Raw genomic sequence first — 17,221 nt, forward strand, 5'->3', positions numbered from 1 at the left:
AGGTTTGGATAGAAATCAATGTGTATCACCAGGTTCAAATTTTCGAATTTTGTTGCGCCGGGGCTCGTTTGAATCGTCTCGTTGTCGATTAAGGTATAGGGTAGTCACATTATAATGCTTAGATTACCCCCAGAATCTCTCCAGGCTCATAGCCCCAAGCGCGCTCGAGGTCTTTCAATCGCCACAAAGCCCCCCAGCCAGTTGTACGTTCGATAATCTTGAACAATTTCGCAACTTCGACATGCTCACTGTGGTGACTGAGCAGCTTTCCCGCGATGTATAATGGCTGAATGGCATTGATCAAATTTCCGGAATGGGGATTGGTCAAAGAGATCCCACAAACGCGGCGGGCATGCCAGATAGCCGAGAAATGGGGCTTTGCAGCCGGTGGCCCCCGCTCCACAGGTCGCATCTCCAGCATCATTATGGAGGCCGCGTGGTACAACTGGTTGCCTGAGATAGCAGCCCAATGCGCAAACAATATTTCAGGGAATATTTGACCACTGCCCATGCCTGTAGTCTTGATCGGCAGCATCGCAGGGGGTCTTGTCTCAATCCAATATTGTAATTCGTCCCAAAGTCGACTCCACTGCTCAGAGAACGGTCGCGGGTCACCGGCCGTTTCGCCCAGTTCCAGGTACCGCGTTCTTCGGCAGGAGAGATCACACGCCTTTGCGCATAGGTAGACAGCCCAGTTGGCATGCATATCAGCGGAAGTGCGGCCGTTATCGCAGAACAGGTCTCGGATCATGTCTTCTTCGGCTTCTTTTGATGCGGCTTGCTCCATTGCGGGAACCCATTTCTCCAACGGAAGCACTGTGCTTTCCGCCCCGTTAGAGATGATTGCGCCACATAACTCCATGCGCGCGTAACACCAAAACACAGCTTGGAGATGCCCTCCCGAAAGCCCATTCACATTGAACGAGTCAAACAATGCCGCGCAGCCTTCAACGTGACGTCGCCAGTCGCGCGGGCTGACGGACATCAGTTCCATCACGGCGAGAATGCAGACTGTGACGAGGACATTGGGGTCTTTCGCTTGCAGACATGGGGCCAGAAGACGGATCGATTCTTGATACAATTCTAGGCTATCGTAAGCCTTGTCGAGACAAGCTTTGCGCTCGGTTTGACGCGCCGAGAATGCGAGGATGGCGTAGAAAAGAGCAGGGGAACCCTGCGCCAGAATGGGAATTTGGACACCGAAATGGCGGGCTTCATCAAATTTGTCAAGATACGGAGCGCATTCCGTAATCCAATTTTTCAGGTAAAATATTAATTTGATTTTGGGAATTGAGATGACGCGGGTGAAGTCTAGGCTTTGGCGTGCTCGCGTCTGGGGGCCTTCTGGCTCTAGGGGCGGTGATGTGTCTGCAGGCTCAAGGCTAGCGACTGCAGAAAAGAGTACGCAACGGAGCTCTTCTTGCAGTTCAAGGAATCTGGGGTTGGCGGCATATTCGTCTGCGCTGGAAAATGTCCCCGGCGATAAAAATGCCTCTTCCTCAATCAGCGGGCTGAAAGGCTCTATTCTTTCCGATAGTAAAACTGGCTCCTCCATTTTCAAGTCGTGAAGAGAGGAAAGAAGAACTGCGGAGAGACACCGAAAGGGCCTGCGGAGCCCCGGAGTACCGGTCCCGGGGGGTTGAGCCACTTAGTCACGGGAAATATCCACCCGTAGACCCGGGCAGCCCTAGACTCCGGTCCCATGGATTGCAATGGGGCATTATTCGCCTTCTCTGGTCTACAATGGATTTTCGTAAGTATTGAACCTCCAGTGCTTTGCCTATTTAGTGGTATGTTTTTTGGTATATTTTCCTATGTTTTTCCTAAGCATTATACTTCACAAAGGCCACCTAAATAGGGGATAGAGTAGGGATTTTTTTTATCTGACTGTTGATCCTTCTTGCTACCAATCTCATTTTTGTCATCTCGCTCGAGACTATTTTTCGACACATGAAGGCTTCACAAACATTTCTTTTCTTTTCTTTTCTTTTTTTCCAAGTTAGGTAAACATGCATGTATAAAAAGACATCAAATCCAGCAGATTAGTATACTGAGTAGAAAATGTTACCGCAAACAATATTCATTACCGAGCGAAACATATTATCACACAGCTCGGCAAGAAAACAAGAAACAATTTTGTTTTACAATCATGAGCACCAAGAGGTGGATCTTTGACAAAGATCCAGCTTTCCCCGAGAATTTTGAGCCCCATAAGATTTCAAAGTGTGCACTTGAGCTGATTGACGTGGGGCCAGTCGATGAACTCTTCGATGACGACCCTGATAGACTCGTGCATTGCATTCTTAGGGTTATGCTGGATCCTGCGCTAACAACAGAAAGTACCTATGCGCCAACTAACACATATAGCCTTGTTCTGGATGTGACCAAGGAGAATTCTGATCCTCCAGCAGAGAATGCAAGGTCACTCCCAGTTGAGATGGTAATCAAAGCATGTACCTATATGGGTCAACACCGGCATGCTATGAGGGTAATAGATCTACCGGTGAATGGAAACAAGACAGTAGGCTACTTTCTTCACACTTTAAAGACGCCTGGGCTGAACACCTGTGAGTTTATCCGCGAAAATGGGCTTCAGATTGGTTGCAGAGACTTTATGTGAGTTTTACTCTCAATTTCGTTAACTTGACTACGTGCTGACGTATGCTAACAAATTGCAATAGGTCCCAAGTAATCCGTCTACTCATTGATGCTAGCTTTCTAGCCATTCCTGAAGGTTCTCAATCCGCGTTGTTCAAAAGCTTCAACTCGATCCCCACCGACACCATGGTTGACAAGCAATCCCCGGTGACCCAGGCAGTTTTCGCTACATCTTTTAAGTATGTCAAGATAAAAGCGATCAACTATAGAAATGTTTAAGTTGAGGTCACGATGGGACTAACATTCAATAGTACGCTCTTGCCGCTTCGAAATTCTTCTTATTCCGTTGACTTTGAACCCGCGGTATCATATCCCGATTGAAATAGAAACCTTCTCCTCTTAGGTAGCTCAATGCAATCCAACTTCCTCAATTTATCAAAATTCAATTCGGACAGAAAGTTTTATTGCTCAAGGTAGATGGTAGCAGATATCTGAACAGATGTGGCCATAGCTCCAAGCTTGGTTCCAAGGTTGGGGCTCATACGGTCAAACTCTGATATACCTTTGTGCCAGAGGGATTCAGGCTCTTCAGCCTCTCCAACACAGATTTGGCAAGTCTCTCAATTCGATTTTTGAGGAACAAATCGGGGTCATGGTCATTAAAATTGAGCCCCAAAGGTCCGGCTACTTCCTTCAAGTCAACAGAGCGAGTACATTCAATTTGCCAATCGCGAGCGAATTGATGAATCATGCTGAAGAGCTCAGGTGCAGTGACGTCGCCATGATCTATACCAGCTTCTCTGACCTTTTCAACAACTCCATCTGGAGCGTGACGGCGCATGCTGTTGAGCAATTCCCCGACATTTCGAGTTACATAAAGATCTGCACCGGCATGGACCACACCCGTCGTGCCTTTGGCGAGATGAGCAAGACACACACGTGCCACAAGATCAACCGGAATTTCATTACAGGAAACATGTTCCGGTAATATCTTTTCCAGCTTGAATGGCCCATAGTTCGAGTCCTCCAAGAGAACTTGAAGGAATGAATGTACAGGTATTGCGCCATCACTGCCGTAAAAGGGGAAGGGCTCCTTTATTGCAGGTGATATAAGGCAAGGCCGTACAATGAGAACTGAAAACCTGTGATCGCCTTTCAGAAGCAAGCATTCGGCCAAGTATTTGGCCAATGCATATGGTGCAGCAAATTGTTTAGTAAAGTACGACTGGCCTGTGGCAATGATCGATTCTAGTTCCTCTTGCGGATCGTCGATGATGGAGTAAACCTTCTCCTTTATTGTCCCATCAGGAAGAAAGCTTGACGAATATGTCGTTGAAACATGTAGAAAGTGGCTCAGGCGAGTGAAGCTGTCCGCCAGACTGATCAGTGTCAGATGCGCGGTGCAGTTAATTGGGAGAGTTTCTGCAAGATCTCGGGATAAAGATATATCACCAGCGGAGTTTATCACCAGAGTGGTCTCGGTTTGTAGACGTAGGACATCAGAAGGAGCAAGGCCGAGGTTGGGCAGGGTCATATCACCTATCAGGAACTGTATTTTCCCAGTCGCAATGATTTCATCAATATGCTCAGGCATCGACTGCTCCAATGACTCAATTGCACTTTGAACTGACCCTCGTATCAACAAAAATATCTTGGCAGTGGGGAGTTGAATGGTCAGCTTGTATAGCAAGCAGCCTCCAAGATTACCCGTCCCCCCAGTGAGAAAGACCACATGATTCTTGAACCACTCAATGTTCATATTGATCAAACAAAGTAAAACATAAATTTATGATGGACAGGATTCGGCTTTTTGGCTAGGAGTGCCGGTGCTCAAACAAGAACGATCGTCAATAACGATGTCAGTAAGGCATCAACGAATACCAAAATGGTTCAGACTCTTCGTCCGGCGGAGAAGCCGAGAATGTAGTCAATACCTCTTCCAGTAGAAAATATCAATGAATCAGACTGTTTGAAGTGTCGCATGGAAGAACCGAGGCTGAATAAATTGATGCTTTGCAATGGATGGAGAACAGCTCAGATCAGGAGAAAACGCAATCAACAAAGCACTTTCTTTCTCGGGTGAAGGGAGTAGTCTTCCATAAAGAGCCAGTTCCAGATGCGCCTTTGTTATCTTGTGAGACTACATCTCATCCGTGTGGCACTGCGCTTAGTTTGTGGTGGTAACACCCGGAAGGTATGGGAGCTTGGATCTCCATAGCTGGGTTGCATTAGGCAGAACGTATATGGCACTGTAAATTAACTAGAAGATTTTGTTTTTGTTAGAGAAGTTGTCTCTGTGCATCTATTTAGGCAAGTTGTAGAAGGAACCAGCTCCTGGGGTATGCATATCAAATCCCTGGAGCTCAGTTGTGAGATCACCAGTTTCAGCAAATCTAAGATAGGCACGTGTGCAGTGGCATGTCCTAAGCATGTGTCTCGGATAAAGATGTTTGCTTGAGCACTGCTTTGTGAAGTCTGTCGAGTTACACATATGCAGGTATGGGTTGGAGTAGCTTGAATGCGAGTCCTGAAGCAGGTAATTGATATCGCTAAAATCCGTCACTACCTCTGGGAGACCTCCCGTCATCGCATCAGGCTGTGTTATCGTTAAATCGCTCAAGTATTTGAGATGTAGGGATACTACGGAGGATTCCGGAGAGAATTTGTTCCTTGCAGAATGCAGAACCAGGATATGTGGGTCCATAAGGTGTGTAGATTAAGCCTAAGAGACCAATCTACCACTAAATTCAATCTGTTGTGAGAGTGCCACTGATAATATCACTAAAAGTCAAAATTAAGCCATCCTCTTGTTGTCTTTTCTGCAGCCATCTTGTCCTAGTATCTGTTTTCTCATCATTCGACCAAAAATGAACTCAACAACTGGACAAGGACAAACATCATGCAGAAACTGCGGGGATGACTCCTCATATCAGCTTATCGCAGTCATTGGGATGGCTATGCGATTGCCGGGGGGTGTTGGAGATGGCGATGAGTTTTGGAAGATGTTGGTGGATAAGCGCGATGGTCTCTGTGAGACGCCTCCCTCGCGCTGCTCGAAGGAGGCGTCAATGAATCCCGACCGAGGGACCCCGAGGGATGTGACAAAGGGATTCTTTCTGCAAGAAGATCCCTCTTTGTTTGATGCATCCTTTTTTTCTATTCCTCCCCAGGAAGCAGCCAGGCTAGACCCCCAGCAGAGACTTTTGATGGAAGTTGTCCGAGAATGCCTGGAAAACTCCGGGGAGACAAAGTGGCGTGATGAGAAAATTGGCTGCTTTATTGGTGTTTTTGGAGAGGATTGGCTGGAGATGTCTCATAAAGACCTTCAGGATGTGGGACAAATATACCCAATTGCAACAGGTGGTTTTGCCCTTGCAAACCAAGTGTCGTATCGATTTGGGTTGCAGGGTCCAAGGTGAGTGCGGATCACTGCCTTTATGTTAAAATGTGTTGAAACGCTCTGACCTTTTGAAGTATGACAATTCAGACTGCGTGCTCTTCGTCTCTGGTCAGCTTGCATGAAGCCTGCCTGGCACTCCTTTCCAAGGAATGCTCGACGGCGCTCGTGGGTGGGACGAGTTTGATCTGGAGCCCAACAATGACAGACTCCCTCAATCAAAGCTTGGTTCTTTCACCAAGTGGAATCTCCCAAACATTTGATGCTAACGCAGATGGATATGGCCGGGGTGAAGCAATCAACTGCATCTATCTCAAACCGTTGAACGATGCCCTCCGTGACAATGACCCGATACGCGCTGTCATTCGCTCGACGGTATCCAACCATGACGGCAAGACCCCTAATTTTACCAATCCATGTCCCTCGTCCCAAGAGAACCTGATCCGACGCGCATATGAGGTTGCTGGAATCCATAGCATCGACGACACCCCGGTCTTCGAATGTCATGGGACCGGGACAGCAATCGGCGACGTGATCGAAGCATCAGTTGTTGCAAAGTTGACTCAAGAGAAGGATACATATATCACAGCCGTAAGTTGACAATCACGCGGATTGAACATGTCTTGCTTACCACGCCGATACCCGCGGGCAGGTGAAACCAAACGTCGGTCATTCAGAGGGAGCATCCGGAATCACTAGCATCATCAAGGCCGTTCTATCCCTCGAACACAAAACAATCCCACCAAATATTCACTTTCAAACGCCAAATCCGAAAATCCCGTTCTCTGAAGCAAAGCTGCACGTACCCGTCGAGCCAACCCCTTGGCCCAACCACCGACCGCATAGAATCAGCGTCAACTCCTTTGGGATCGGTGGCTCAAATGCCCATGTGATTTTAGAGTCTTCTTCAACAATCATATCGAAGCCTATACCGGTCTCTTTAGACTGCCGCAATGATCCACAACTTCTAGTCGTGTCTGCGCACACTGCCGACACCCTTCGTAAACGGATCAGTCAGATTACCACGTATATCAACAATCACCCAAATTGTTTGCCTGACCTTGCTCACACCCTAGGATGTCGAAGAGAACATCTCCAACAAAGGGCCTTTGCTGTGTCGCGACCGAACAATCTACCCCTGGAGGAGACCGCATTCACGGGTTCCATTACAATTTCCCCAAACGTCATATTTGTGTTCACAGGCCAGGGGGCCCAATGGCCTGCGATGGGAAAAACGCTTCTCGAAAGCTTCCCAAGGTTCAAGCAAGATATGAGAAGGATGGATGAGGCTTTACAACGGTTACCTGATCACCCAAATTGGCTATTGTATGGTAGGTCTGCAAAGCCCCTGAGCAATGAAAGTTGCATGTTTGACAAGTCTTCCAGATGAACTCAGCAGAGAGAGCACAGACTCACGCATCCATGAGGCCGAATACTCCCAGCCTTTATGCGTTGCCCTTCAAATTGGCATAGTCAACATTCTTACCAGCTGGGGTATCCGTCCCTCGACAGTCGTTGGACACTCTAGCGGAGAAATCGTTGCTGCGTATGCCGCCGGGGCCATTTCTATGAGAACAGCAATCATGGTAGCATACTACCGAGGAAAAGTGGCCAAGTCATTGGAAGGATTGGGTTCCATGGTGGCGGTCGGGCTTTCTCCGGAAGAAGCACTCCCCTATCTCACCCCTGGAGTGGTTGTCGCCTGCCACAACAGTCCACATAGTATCACACTCTCAGGTGACAAAGAGTCAGTAGACAATATTGTCACAAAAATCAAAGCTGCCAGTTCGGAAACTCTTTGCCGACGACTGCCTGTTCGGATTGCTTATCATTCAGGTAAACACTACCCCTACTTCCCCCACTCCTCGGGAAGCAGAGACGCGCTAACATAGCCTTCAGACCACATGAAACATATTGGATTGGAGTATCAGCGCTGCATTGCTCGTGAGATTGAGCACGAGGAGGCCATGCTTCCCTTTTGCTCTACTGTTACCGGTGAAACGATCACGGACTGTCATAAACTCGACCCGTCATACTGGCGACAGAATCTGGAGTCACCCGTTCTATTCACTGAGGCTATTCAAAGCCTCCCGGCTGGTGGAACCCCAGTGTTTATAGAAATTGGGCCACACTCAGCACTAGCCGCTCCCCTTCGACAAATATTTCGAACCTTGGCGGGGAAACCTCCAGTATATATTCCTACCATATTTCGGTACGACGAGGATGTCAAAAGCCAGCTACTTAGGACAGCTGGCCAAGCGCATGCTAGCGGGATTACTCTCGACCTCAATGCCGTTATTGGAAGAGGGAAGGTCTTAACCGACATTCCTCCTTATCCCTGGCAGCATAACCGATCTTATTGGAACGAAAGTCGACTAAGTCGGGATTGGAGGCAACGCAAATATCCACACCATGAGATTCTTGGTTCTCGGGTTGTTGACACAACAGATGATGATCCATCGTGGCGCAACCTTGTCACCTTGGATGATGTTTCATGGCTTCTAGATCATGTCATACAAGGCACCGTCACCTTCCCCGGTGCCGGGTTTGTTTCCATGGCAGGCGAAGCTATTCAACAGCTGGACATGAGTAGTGACGGCTACTCGATACGCAACACGACATTTATCACTCCTCTTCTGTTTCACGAAGGAGATCGCATCGAGATCATCACTAGCCTCAGCCCGATTGAAGTAGCCGATAGGGTCGTGTCGGGGTGGCATAGATTCAAGATCATGACCCATGATGGAGATGGATGGACGATGCACTGCGAGGGCCAGGTCAGACCGGGTACTGAAGATCCTCCACAATGCTCACCAATCTGCTCTTATTCAAGAGTGGTTCCATCCGAAGGGGTCTATCGAGCTCTCAAAAGGAGTGGCATAGAATACGGACCTCAATTCCAGGGCCTTGAGAATATTACCGCAGACCCCACGGGCTCCAGAGCAACTGCTACCGTCCTTGGTAATTGCGGTCTTCCGGGAAGCAGTTACTCTTTGCATCCCACTGCCATTGATCAGTGTCTTCAATTAATGGGAGTGGCTGGTTCTCGAGGCCTTTTGAGGAACTTGAGCTCAATATATGTGCCGGCAGTCATAGACTACATGTTCGTCGCACCAGGGGGTCCCAGCCTGCTAACGACTGCGCAAACCCAATTTGGTGTGCGAGATGGTCAAGTTGGGAGCGCAACCGCAATGGTTGATGATCACATCGTTCTCAGTATTGAGAATGCTTATCTGTTTGCCCTCGAAAATGAGCATAGTGATTATGGGACTGGACCCTCCAATCTAGTAAGCCATCTTGAATGGCAACCCGATATTGATTTGATGTTGTCTTCTACGCTGCTGTCTACGCCCCATGACAATACACAAAATGCGATAAATATTAAAGCATTGGGTCAACTGTCTGCACTATACGTGCTAGAGACAGCCGACCAAATTCGGAGTATTGATCCAGGATCGGAGTACTTGGTCAAGTGGAAGAACTACCTACTCATTGAGGCCTCAGATATCAAGACAGGGGCCCAAAGACCCATATACCCCAACTCGAGTGATTGGGCGTATCTGAATTCAGCCAAAAGACAATCTTTGATCAGGGATATTATGGCCCAAGCAAAATTCACATTCGATGCTCCACTTGTGCAGTGCATGCAGATTTTGTATGACTGTTCCAAAGAGCTCGTGTCTGGTGATGTTGATCCACTAGACGTTCTCATGAAGGACAATTTTCTGCACCACTTTCATGCTGCGCATACACAGTATGCAAGCTGGGAACCTTTCTTGCCTCTACTGTCGCATTCCAACCCCGCCTTGCGTGTCCTTGAGATTGGCGCTGGAACAGGATCAGCGACAGCGATGGCTTTAGAGCATCTTAAATCAAAGGACGGGGTTCGTATGTATGGAGAGTATGTTTTTACTGATATTTCCTCTGGATTCATGGCCACGGCGAAGGAAAGATTTGCCGATGAGCAGCGCATAGAGTATAAAGTTCTTGATATTACTTTAGACCCGACGGAGCAAGGCTTCGACGCCCACAACTTTGACTTGGTTATTGCCTCCAATGTCAGTTCTCACTTCACTCCTCTGAGAGAATTTGCACTAAAGTTTCAATCTAGGTGTTACATGCTACTCCAAGTCTCCAGGCATCACTACGACATGTACATCGCCTTCTCAAACCCACAGGCTGGCTCTTGCTGCATGAAATCTGTCCCGGTATGCTTCTTGTGCGAGTTTTTGAAACCACAGCCTAACACTTGAACAGAAATCTCGATCGCAGATCTGACTATGGTAATGTTGGACCTTGTCTAGAGCCCAAAGAAAAGCAGTACTTACTCATCGCAGGGTGTCTTTTCTGGCTGGTGGCTAGGTGAAGACGATGATAGAACTTACAAACCTTACGTTTCCCCGACGAGGTGGCATCGAGAGTTACAAACTGCAGGATTCAATGGCGCGGAAGTTATGGCCTACGACTCGAAGCCGCCATATCACATCTCGGCCAGCTATTTATCGCGCCCATTGGACTCTGTATTCATTCAACCCAAGATCTGTTTGCTCACAAGAACTCCCAACCACCCTCAATGGGTAAGAGCTATCGAACTCGCTTTTGAAGACAAGGGCTACTCAACCTCCTGGACTACTTTGGATCAGGAGCCACCAAAAGGCCAATTTATAATATCTTTACTGGACTCGGAATCTAGCCCCATACTAGGTCTGTCAGAAGAATCCTACCTGGCGGTTCAACATTATGTCGAACAGGCGGAAGAGTGCAAGATTCTCTGGCTTACCGAGTCAACTTCTCATACCTGTTCAGACCCGGGGCATGGGTTGATTCATGGATTTGCGCGTACCCTACGGACTGAGTTGCTTCTTGACATATCAGTTCTGGAGTTCCCCTCATGGGAATTGAACTCTGCTAAAGCAGTGATTCAGGTCTGCGAGAAAATTATAAAATCAAGAGCGCAATCTCTGCCAGACCCGGAGTATGAGTTTGCATTCCATGAAGGAAATATCAAAGTCGGCCGGTATCACTGGGCCCCGCTAACGGAGCAGCTCAAATCTTCGCCTTTACCTGATACAGCTCGAAAGCTCAATCTCACGGCATTTGGATTACTCGATACACTTCAATGGGCCCCCAAGGAGCCCTCCGAGCTAGGCCCTGGCCAGGTAGAAGTTGAGATAGAATATGCGGGATTAAATTTCAAGGTATTCTTTCGCTTCGATATATCAATTGTTGCCTGTTAACATGTTCCAGGATATGATGGTCGCCATGGGTTTCTTTGGAGATAAGAGGGATCTTGGTCTTGAGGGCAGTGGAGTCATTCTTCAGATTGGAGCAGATGTGAAACAGTTGAGTGTGGGTGAACGCGTTGTTCTGATGCATCCCGGCGCATTATGCTCTAGAATGACGGTGCCCGAGGAGGCCTGCATCAAGCTTCCTGAAAAACTTTCAATGGCAGATGCGGCCACAATGTTGGCAGCATATGTCACCGTCTTGTACTCACTATTGGAAGTGGGTTTGCTAAAACATGGCCAGGTATGTTGGGCCACGATCTGCTCATTTGTATTCATGGTTGACGGGAGACTAGTCTGTTCTCATCCACTCTGCATGTGGGGGAGTTGGAATTGCCGCCATTCAAGTCTGTCAAGCTGTTGGCGCCCAGGTTAGCTCACATGCCGCTTAGTCTTCTTGATATCATAACTGACACTATGTCCAAGATCTACGCCACTGTCGGAAACGAAGCAAAGGTGAACTACTTGATGGAGACATATGGCCTATCCCGAGACCGTATCTTCAACTCTCGTAGCGCGTCTTTCAAAACAGACCTCATGCGGGTGACTGCGGGCCGTGGCGTGGACATTGTGCTCAATTCGCTGTCTGGCAACCTTTTGCACGCGTCGTGGCAGTGTGTTGCCAAGTTTGGACGGATGATCGAGCTGGGAAAGCGTGACTTCATCGGCCATGGGGTTCTTGACATGAGCGTATTTGAGTCCAATCGAACTTTTGTCGGTGTTGATCTCGCACAGATCGGAAAGGAAGCTCCTGAAATTCTCAAGAGGTTGGTTTGGGTTCGCGTTCTGGTACAGAAAAGCTGACAGTCCGCAGCATGTTGGCAATATTCTCCGACTGGTATCGTCGAGGCTGGATTCAACCTATTCACCCCATCAAGGTATTTGAAGCAGCGGATATTGTGAGTGCGTTTAGATATATGCAAGGCGGCACCCATTTGGGTAAGATCGTTGTTCATCTGCCTGCCAACTCCAACAGCTTGCCATTGCCCATTGTGAAGTCATCCCCATCCTTCCGATCTGATGCCGCGTATCTGCTTGTTGGTGGACTTGGGGGCATCGGACGGTCTGTTTCAACGTGGCTAGTTGAGCGTGGCGCGAAAGAGCTCATATTTTTGTCTCGATCGGCTGGTAAGTCAAATGAGGACCAAAAGTTTATCCACGAGCTTGAAACGCAGGATTGCCATGTCATCTGCGTGGTCGGGGACGTCACAAATAGAGAGGATGTAGAGGAAGCTATTGGCAGACGTACTCGCCCTCTCGCCGGGATGATCCAAATGGCAGTGGACCTCAAGGTAAGCGAAAAAATGTTTCCAAACAATTTCACCATTCAATCTCATTGATATCTTAATCCACATTAGGACCGCTTGTTTTTGCAGATGAGTCATAGCGAATGGGCAGCTGCACTCGCCCCGAAACTCACCGGCAGCTGGAATCTACATCATGCTACAATGCATCACCCTCTTGACTTCTTTGTTCTGTTTGGGTCTATTGCGGGCGTGTGTGGTAATGCCGGGCAGGCAAATTATGCTGCAGCGACTACATTCCTGGAGGCTTTCTCGCGATTCCGGCGACAACGAGGTCTCGCTTGCTCTGTCTTGAACCTTGGAGTGGTTGGAGATGCGGGTGCGGCTAGTCGAAATCCCCGCTTCCTCCAAAGAGTGCAGTCAATTGCACTACATGTGCTCAATGAAGCAGAGGTGATCGATGGATTAGCGGCAGCCATCAGGATATCACCAACAGACTCTGCTAGTCCCACAGGGGCAGTAACAGTCGGACTTGCCCATACGAAGCGTCGATCTGATCTTCCCAAAGAGATGTTTCTTGGCGGTCGTGATGCCCGATTTTCAATTTATCCCAATCTTGAATCGACCAGTGGGGCGGTTGGTGGAGACCAATCGAAACAAGTGAGCGCGCTCAAAGCTCTGCTAGGTGAGATTCAACGTGATCCATCCCTCTTAGGGAAAAAGGAAACAGAGATTACATTGATCAAGGAACTGGGTCGCTTTGTGAGCCAAAATCTCTCAGGGCAGACGCAAGAGCAAACCCAGGATGGTACCGATGATACCAATTATATTGTTGCAATGGCAGAAATTGCCGTGGACTCCCTCATGGCGATAGAAGTTCGGAATTGGCTGCGGAGGTCGCTGGGCGTAGAGCTGCCCACGGTGGAAATCAACCGAGCGGGTAACTTGGGAGGGTTGGTGAAGGTCGTGATGAAGGGCCTGAAAGAGAAGTATGATCAAAAATCCATCTCGGAAACTGCTGCTGGCCAGCAAGCATCTGAGAATTAAAGGGTTATGTAGTGTAGCTTGAGTTCGATTACCTTCAAGTTTAGGAGTCTAACACAACTAATGTGGGTTGCTCTGTCGCATGTAGTACTTCTCTTTACAAGGCTCTAACAATTTACCGGCACTCCCTTTTCAACCTTGGAAGACTTTCAAAAAATCGATCTCCAGAACTTTTTGACTTTTGACTTGTCCTTGAATATTACCTTGATCCGGTCTAAAGTAAACAAGATACTGCGATCAATTTGTCAGTAACAGGATTCGCGAGATTAATCTGTCTGTTTTGTAAAAAATAAGAGAAAAAAAGCCCCATCATGTCTATGGAGAACTTGTCTCTTACTCTCACTGCACGACCCTTTCTTAGACCCGCAAGATCATCATTACCCTTCTCAGTCGCCCACGCAAGCTCTTCGCATCACCGCCAAGCCTCTACGAGGTGGTTGGACCGTGCCCTTAAATATCATGCCAAGACCTTGGCTGCAACCGCGTCGCGTCCTGGATTAACTCACGGCTGGGGCGCTGCTTGTCCTTCAAACAGCCTTGCAGAGAGGGTCCAAGGTAGCACGATGACAACGAACCTGAGCTCGAAATGACCTAGTGTGACACCAGGTGGCATCATACAGCTTCTTGCTCGACCCTGTTGACGAAGAATCACAAGCCCGTCCGGATATGGTTCTCGTCATGTTTCTGCCAGCTTCAACCAACGTCACACTCGGATACAATATGCCACTTGTGCTGTGAACTCGGCGCGAATCGACCCCGCTACCGGGCTTGTCCACAAAAATGACAAACCCCAGCCCTCATCCAATCAGTGCCGATCAATCCTCGTTGCCCCTGTAGATCCTTCGGCCCTGTTTCAAGCGAGGCTATGGTGGATCCTCGCGCTGGGGCGTGGTTGATGTCACTGCGTGCTCTGCCTGGGTCTGGCTGGAAAGCTATAAGATCTCTGATGGAGCCTGATGGGCGGGTGCACTTGTTTTCCCGCTTCTGATACTGAGATACCCCATCGACCAAGTTCACGATATCGCTATATTTTTCATTTCTGCCATTGCCGCTCAAGGTTCGCTTCTTCCTCACCGGTCTCCCACCCTTGCATTCATCTCACGCTTCACATCGCTGTACAATCACACCGCATCGGCAATTTTCCTATCTGCTTTAAGACAACTGCTAATATGATGTTCTATTCTCTTAGATACCCCATTTCTACCTAGCTTTCTCATTTCATTTCATTTCAACATGCGTGCCTCCGTTGTTATCCTTGGCTTCCTTGCCACCCTCACCTTCGCGCTTCCCGAAGCCCGCCCCGACGCCGCGATTTCGTGCCAATCTGTCAGTCATACCGAACTTCCCAAATAGAAACAACTCGATTGGTTACTAATACCACACAAAGGAGACCATGACATGTACTTCTGATAGCTGTGCGGGCGCAGGATGTTGCTGCGAGGGCCTTACTTGCGCGTCTAATGGTGTAAGTACTACGCCGCAAATCTGTCCAATCTTTTTTTTTTCGTATTCTTTGCGGCATGTTAGGATCCAGGCTGACTTGAAAATCAGACATGCACACAGTTCTAGAGATATTTCTCACCATACTACGATTTGATCTAAAGACGGATGCAACAAACCCTGCCTGATGATATTGTGGACCAAAGAAGTCGCCTGAGGTCACAGTGCATGATGTCACTTGTATTTATTTTGTCAAAATGGTATATAAGTCAACAGCTTTGAAATATTTGACTCCTCTGTCCGTGAGAAAGATGCTATCGGGCCCTGGAGGCTTCATGCAATTCTCATGTTCAATGGGGTATTCTTTTACATGAATCCTGCAAAATCGAAGCTGTGCGAATGTCTCATGCTAACATCGTCCTTCACAAAAGCCCAGATATTGAAATGACTAATTGAAAAAGCGCCGATCTGGCATCGTTTACCTCAGGGCTGTCTGCAACATTCAAAAATGACGAAACAAACTTTAGCACCACCTAACCTTGGAAGGTTCAAAACTGCATCCGCTCTAGCGGCAGACCGCACAATGTTGATAAAGTCAATAAATATCTTCATTAAAGGCATATAAGCATCCGAGCGCGAAACAACCCTTCCATCGCCATCTTGACCGATCTTGTTAACAATTAAGGTAATCTAAAGAAATGCTGCAATGGCAGCCCACAGCAAAGATAATGCACCTATGTGGGGAACATTGCTAGATGTCGCCGCATTGAAAGCAGGAGACGAAGAAGACGGCACCGCCGACCCAGTACGGCTTCCACCGGGTGAGCCCGATGAACCACTCGCACCATCGCCTGATGTCTGCGCAGAGTTTCCATCGCCACCCGCACCCTGGCCAGAAGCACCGGAAGGTGTGGCTACGGAGCCAGGTATGGAGGTGGTCACAAATGAGCCAGGAACAGAGGTTGTCACAAGGGTACCTGACACTGCGGTCGTCAAGAGTGACCCTGGAATCGACGTTGTCAGGATTGATCCTGACACTGAGGTTGTGACGGCTGAGTCGGACGCCGAAGTCGGGAAGACGCTAGTCTTGATTGAACCGGGCAGGGAGGTTGTTACGAGAGACCCAGAGACCGAAGTCGTCACAATTGCGCCAGGCACTAGAGTCGTAAACGAGCCATTGGACTGCGCTGTTTGAGTTGAGTGAGAGGAGTCTCCACTTGAACCACTGGACCTTGTCTCATCAGTGGACTCCAAAGTTGCGGGTGCAGAACTTGCTGCTTCTGGTGTTTCTGAGGTACCGGTCGCACTTGCAGTGCTTGTCGCCTGAGTACTCGTGATAGTAGCTCGTGTCGTTGCTTCCGTGCTGGTAGTAGTGGCTCCAGTATCCTTTGAGGTGCTGGTTGTAGTGACTGAAGCCTCAGTGCTGGTTGTGGCTCTGCTGGTTGTGGTGCTAGCTGTGGTGCTAGCTGTGGTGCTCGTAGAGGTAGTCATATCCGAGCAGTAGTTCAGCCACTGTGTAAAAGTAGGCAGCAACTGAGATGAGTAGTCGTCGGATCCAGTGTCAGAGTCGGCATTGTTGGTGACGCAGGCTTCACAGTTATCGAGATTTTCCATGAATGCAGAGTCACTCTTGCATAGCGCTGGTGTCTTTCCAATCATCTGTGGCTCCAACGCGGCATCATTGCAATCATCCCAACAGGTAGGAGGGATGGCATCGGTGATATCCACTCGTTTGGCCTTGCGGCTGGCGATAAAGTCTTGTAGAGACATGTCACGCTTGCGAGTCGACGTCGTTGTATCGTCCGAGAACTGGAAAATTGAGTAGTTCAAACCAAAGTCCGTAGGGTTGAGATTGTAGTAGTTCTTGGAAACATTGTAGTGGCTCTGGTTGCTGACTGCTAGCGGTGGAGCCAATATGCAGTTCTCAGGTGAACAGACGTATCCCACGTCGGGGAGACCAGATTCGACATCACATTCTGCACGATCCCCAGTGTGAGGAGGCTTGCAGAGGTATCCAGGTGGACATCCCCAGGTGTAATCATTTGGCAACGCAGACGCAGGAGTATACGTCGGATTGGTGATCAAACTGGAACAGACAGAGACGGAAATTGTAGTGGTACTGGCGAAGCTCTCGGTCACGGTGGCCGTGCTACCCGTGGGGACTACTGTTTCTGTAACTTGGGACCCTGACATCGTTAGCTTCTCTCATGTCA

At 48.6% G+C, this 17,221-nt stretch overlaps 6 protein-coding genes across 6 annotated transcripts; 3 read left to right on the forward strand and 3 right to left on the reverse strand.

The window, feature by feature from the left end:
- Positions 1-118: 118 nt before the first annotated feature.
- N7506_010302 (putative C6 transcription factor) lies at positions 119-1,555 on the reverse strand (the record flags this gene model as incomplete). Its single annotated transcript, XM_056959595.1, has 1 exon — positions 119-1,555. The coding sequence occupies one exon, from the start codon at positions 1,553-1,555 to the stop codon at positions 119-121; it is 1,437 nt and encodes a 478-aa protein (XP_056808985.1).
- A 594-nt stretch (positions 1,556-2,149) lies between these two features.
- On the forward strand, positions 2,150-2,979 carry N7506_010303 (uncharacterized protein; the record flags this gene model as incomplete). The annotated part of the gene is made up of 3 exons (XM_056959596.1): positions 2,150-2,616; positions 2,682-2,837; positions 2,910-2,979. 3 exons carry the CDS (start codon positions 2,150-2,152, stop codon positions 2,977-2,979), a joined length of 693 nt encoding a protein of 230 aa, XP_056808986.1.
- A 157-nt stretch (positions 2,980-3,136) lies between these two features.
- N7506_010304 (uncharacterized protein) lies at positions 3,137-4,357 on the reverse strand (the record flags this gene model as incomplete). The annotated part of the gene is made up of 1 exon (XM_056959597.1): positions 3,137-4,357. One exon carries the CDS (start codon positions 4,355-4,357, stop codon positions 3,137-3,139), a length of 1,221 nt encoding a protein of 406 aa, XP_056808987.1.
- A 1,108-nt stretch (positions 4,358-5,465) lies between these two features.
- Positions 5,466-13,571, forward strand: N7506_010305 (type I polyketide synthase; the record flags this gene model as incomplete). The annotated part of the gene is made up of 13 exons (XM_056959598.1): positions 5,466-6,013; positions 6,073-6,586; positions 6,648-7,326; positions 7,382-7,831; positions 7,895-10,053; positions 10,107-10,203; positions 10,253-10,278; positions 10,333-11,193; positions 11,243-11,524; positions 11,577-11,651; positions 11,707-12,047; positions 12,095-12,572; positions 12,639-13,571. The coding sequence occupies 13 exons, from the start codon at positions 5,466-5,468 to the stop codon at positions 13,569-13,571; spliced, it is 7,443 nt and encodes a 2,480-aa protein (XP_056808988.1).
- A 1,230-nt stretch (positions 13,572-14,801) lies between these two features.
- N7506_010306 (uncharacterized protein) lies at positions 14,802-15,137 on the forward strand (the record flags this gene model as incomplete). Its single annotated transcript, XM_056959599.1, has 3 exons — positions 14,802-14,894; positions 14,956-15,033; positions 15,120-15,137. 3 exons carry the CDS (start codon positions 14,802-14,804, stop codon positions 15,135-15,137), a joined length of 189 nt encoding a protein of 62 aa, XP_056808989.1.
- Positions 15,138-15,698: 561 nt separating this feature from the next.
- On the reverse strand, positions 15,699-17,201 carry N7506_010307 (uncharacterized protein; the record flags this gene model as incomplete). Its single annotated transcript, XM_056959600.1, has 1 exon — positions 15,699-17,201. One exon carries the CDS (start codon positions 17,199-17,201, stop codon positions 15,699-15,701), a length of 1,503 nt encoding a protein of 500 aa, XP_056808990.1.
- Between the last annotated feature and the right edge of the window lie 20 nt (positions 17,202-17,221).

Source organism: Penicillium brevicompactum (assembly GCF_028827555.1).
Source record: "Penicillium brevicompactum strain IBT 35665 chromosome Unknown utg000006l_segment0_segment0, whole genome shotgun sequence".
NCBI lineage: Eukaryota > Fungi > Ascomycota > Eurotiomycetes > Eurotiales > Aspergillaceae > Penicillium > Penicillium brevicompactum.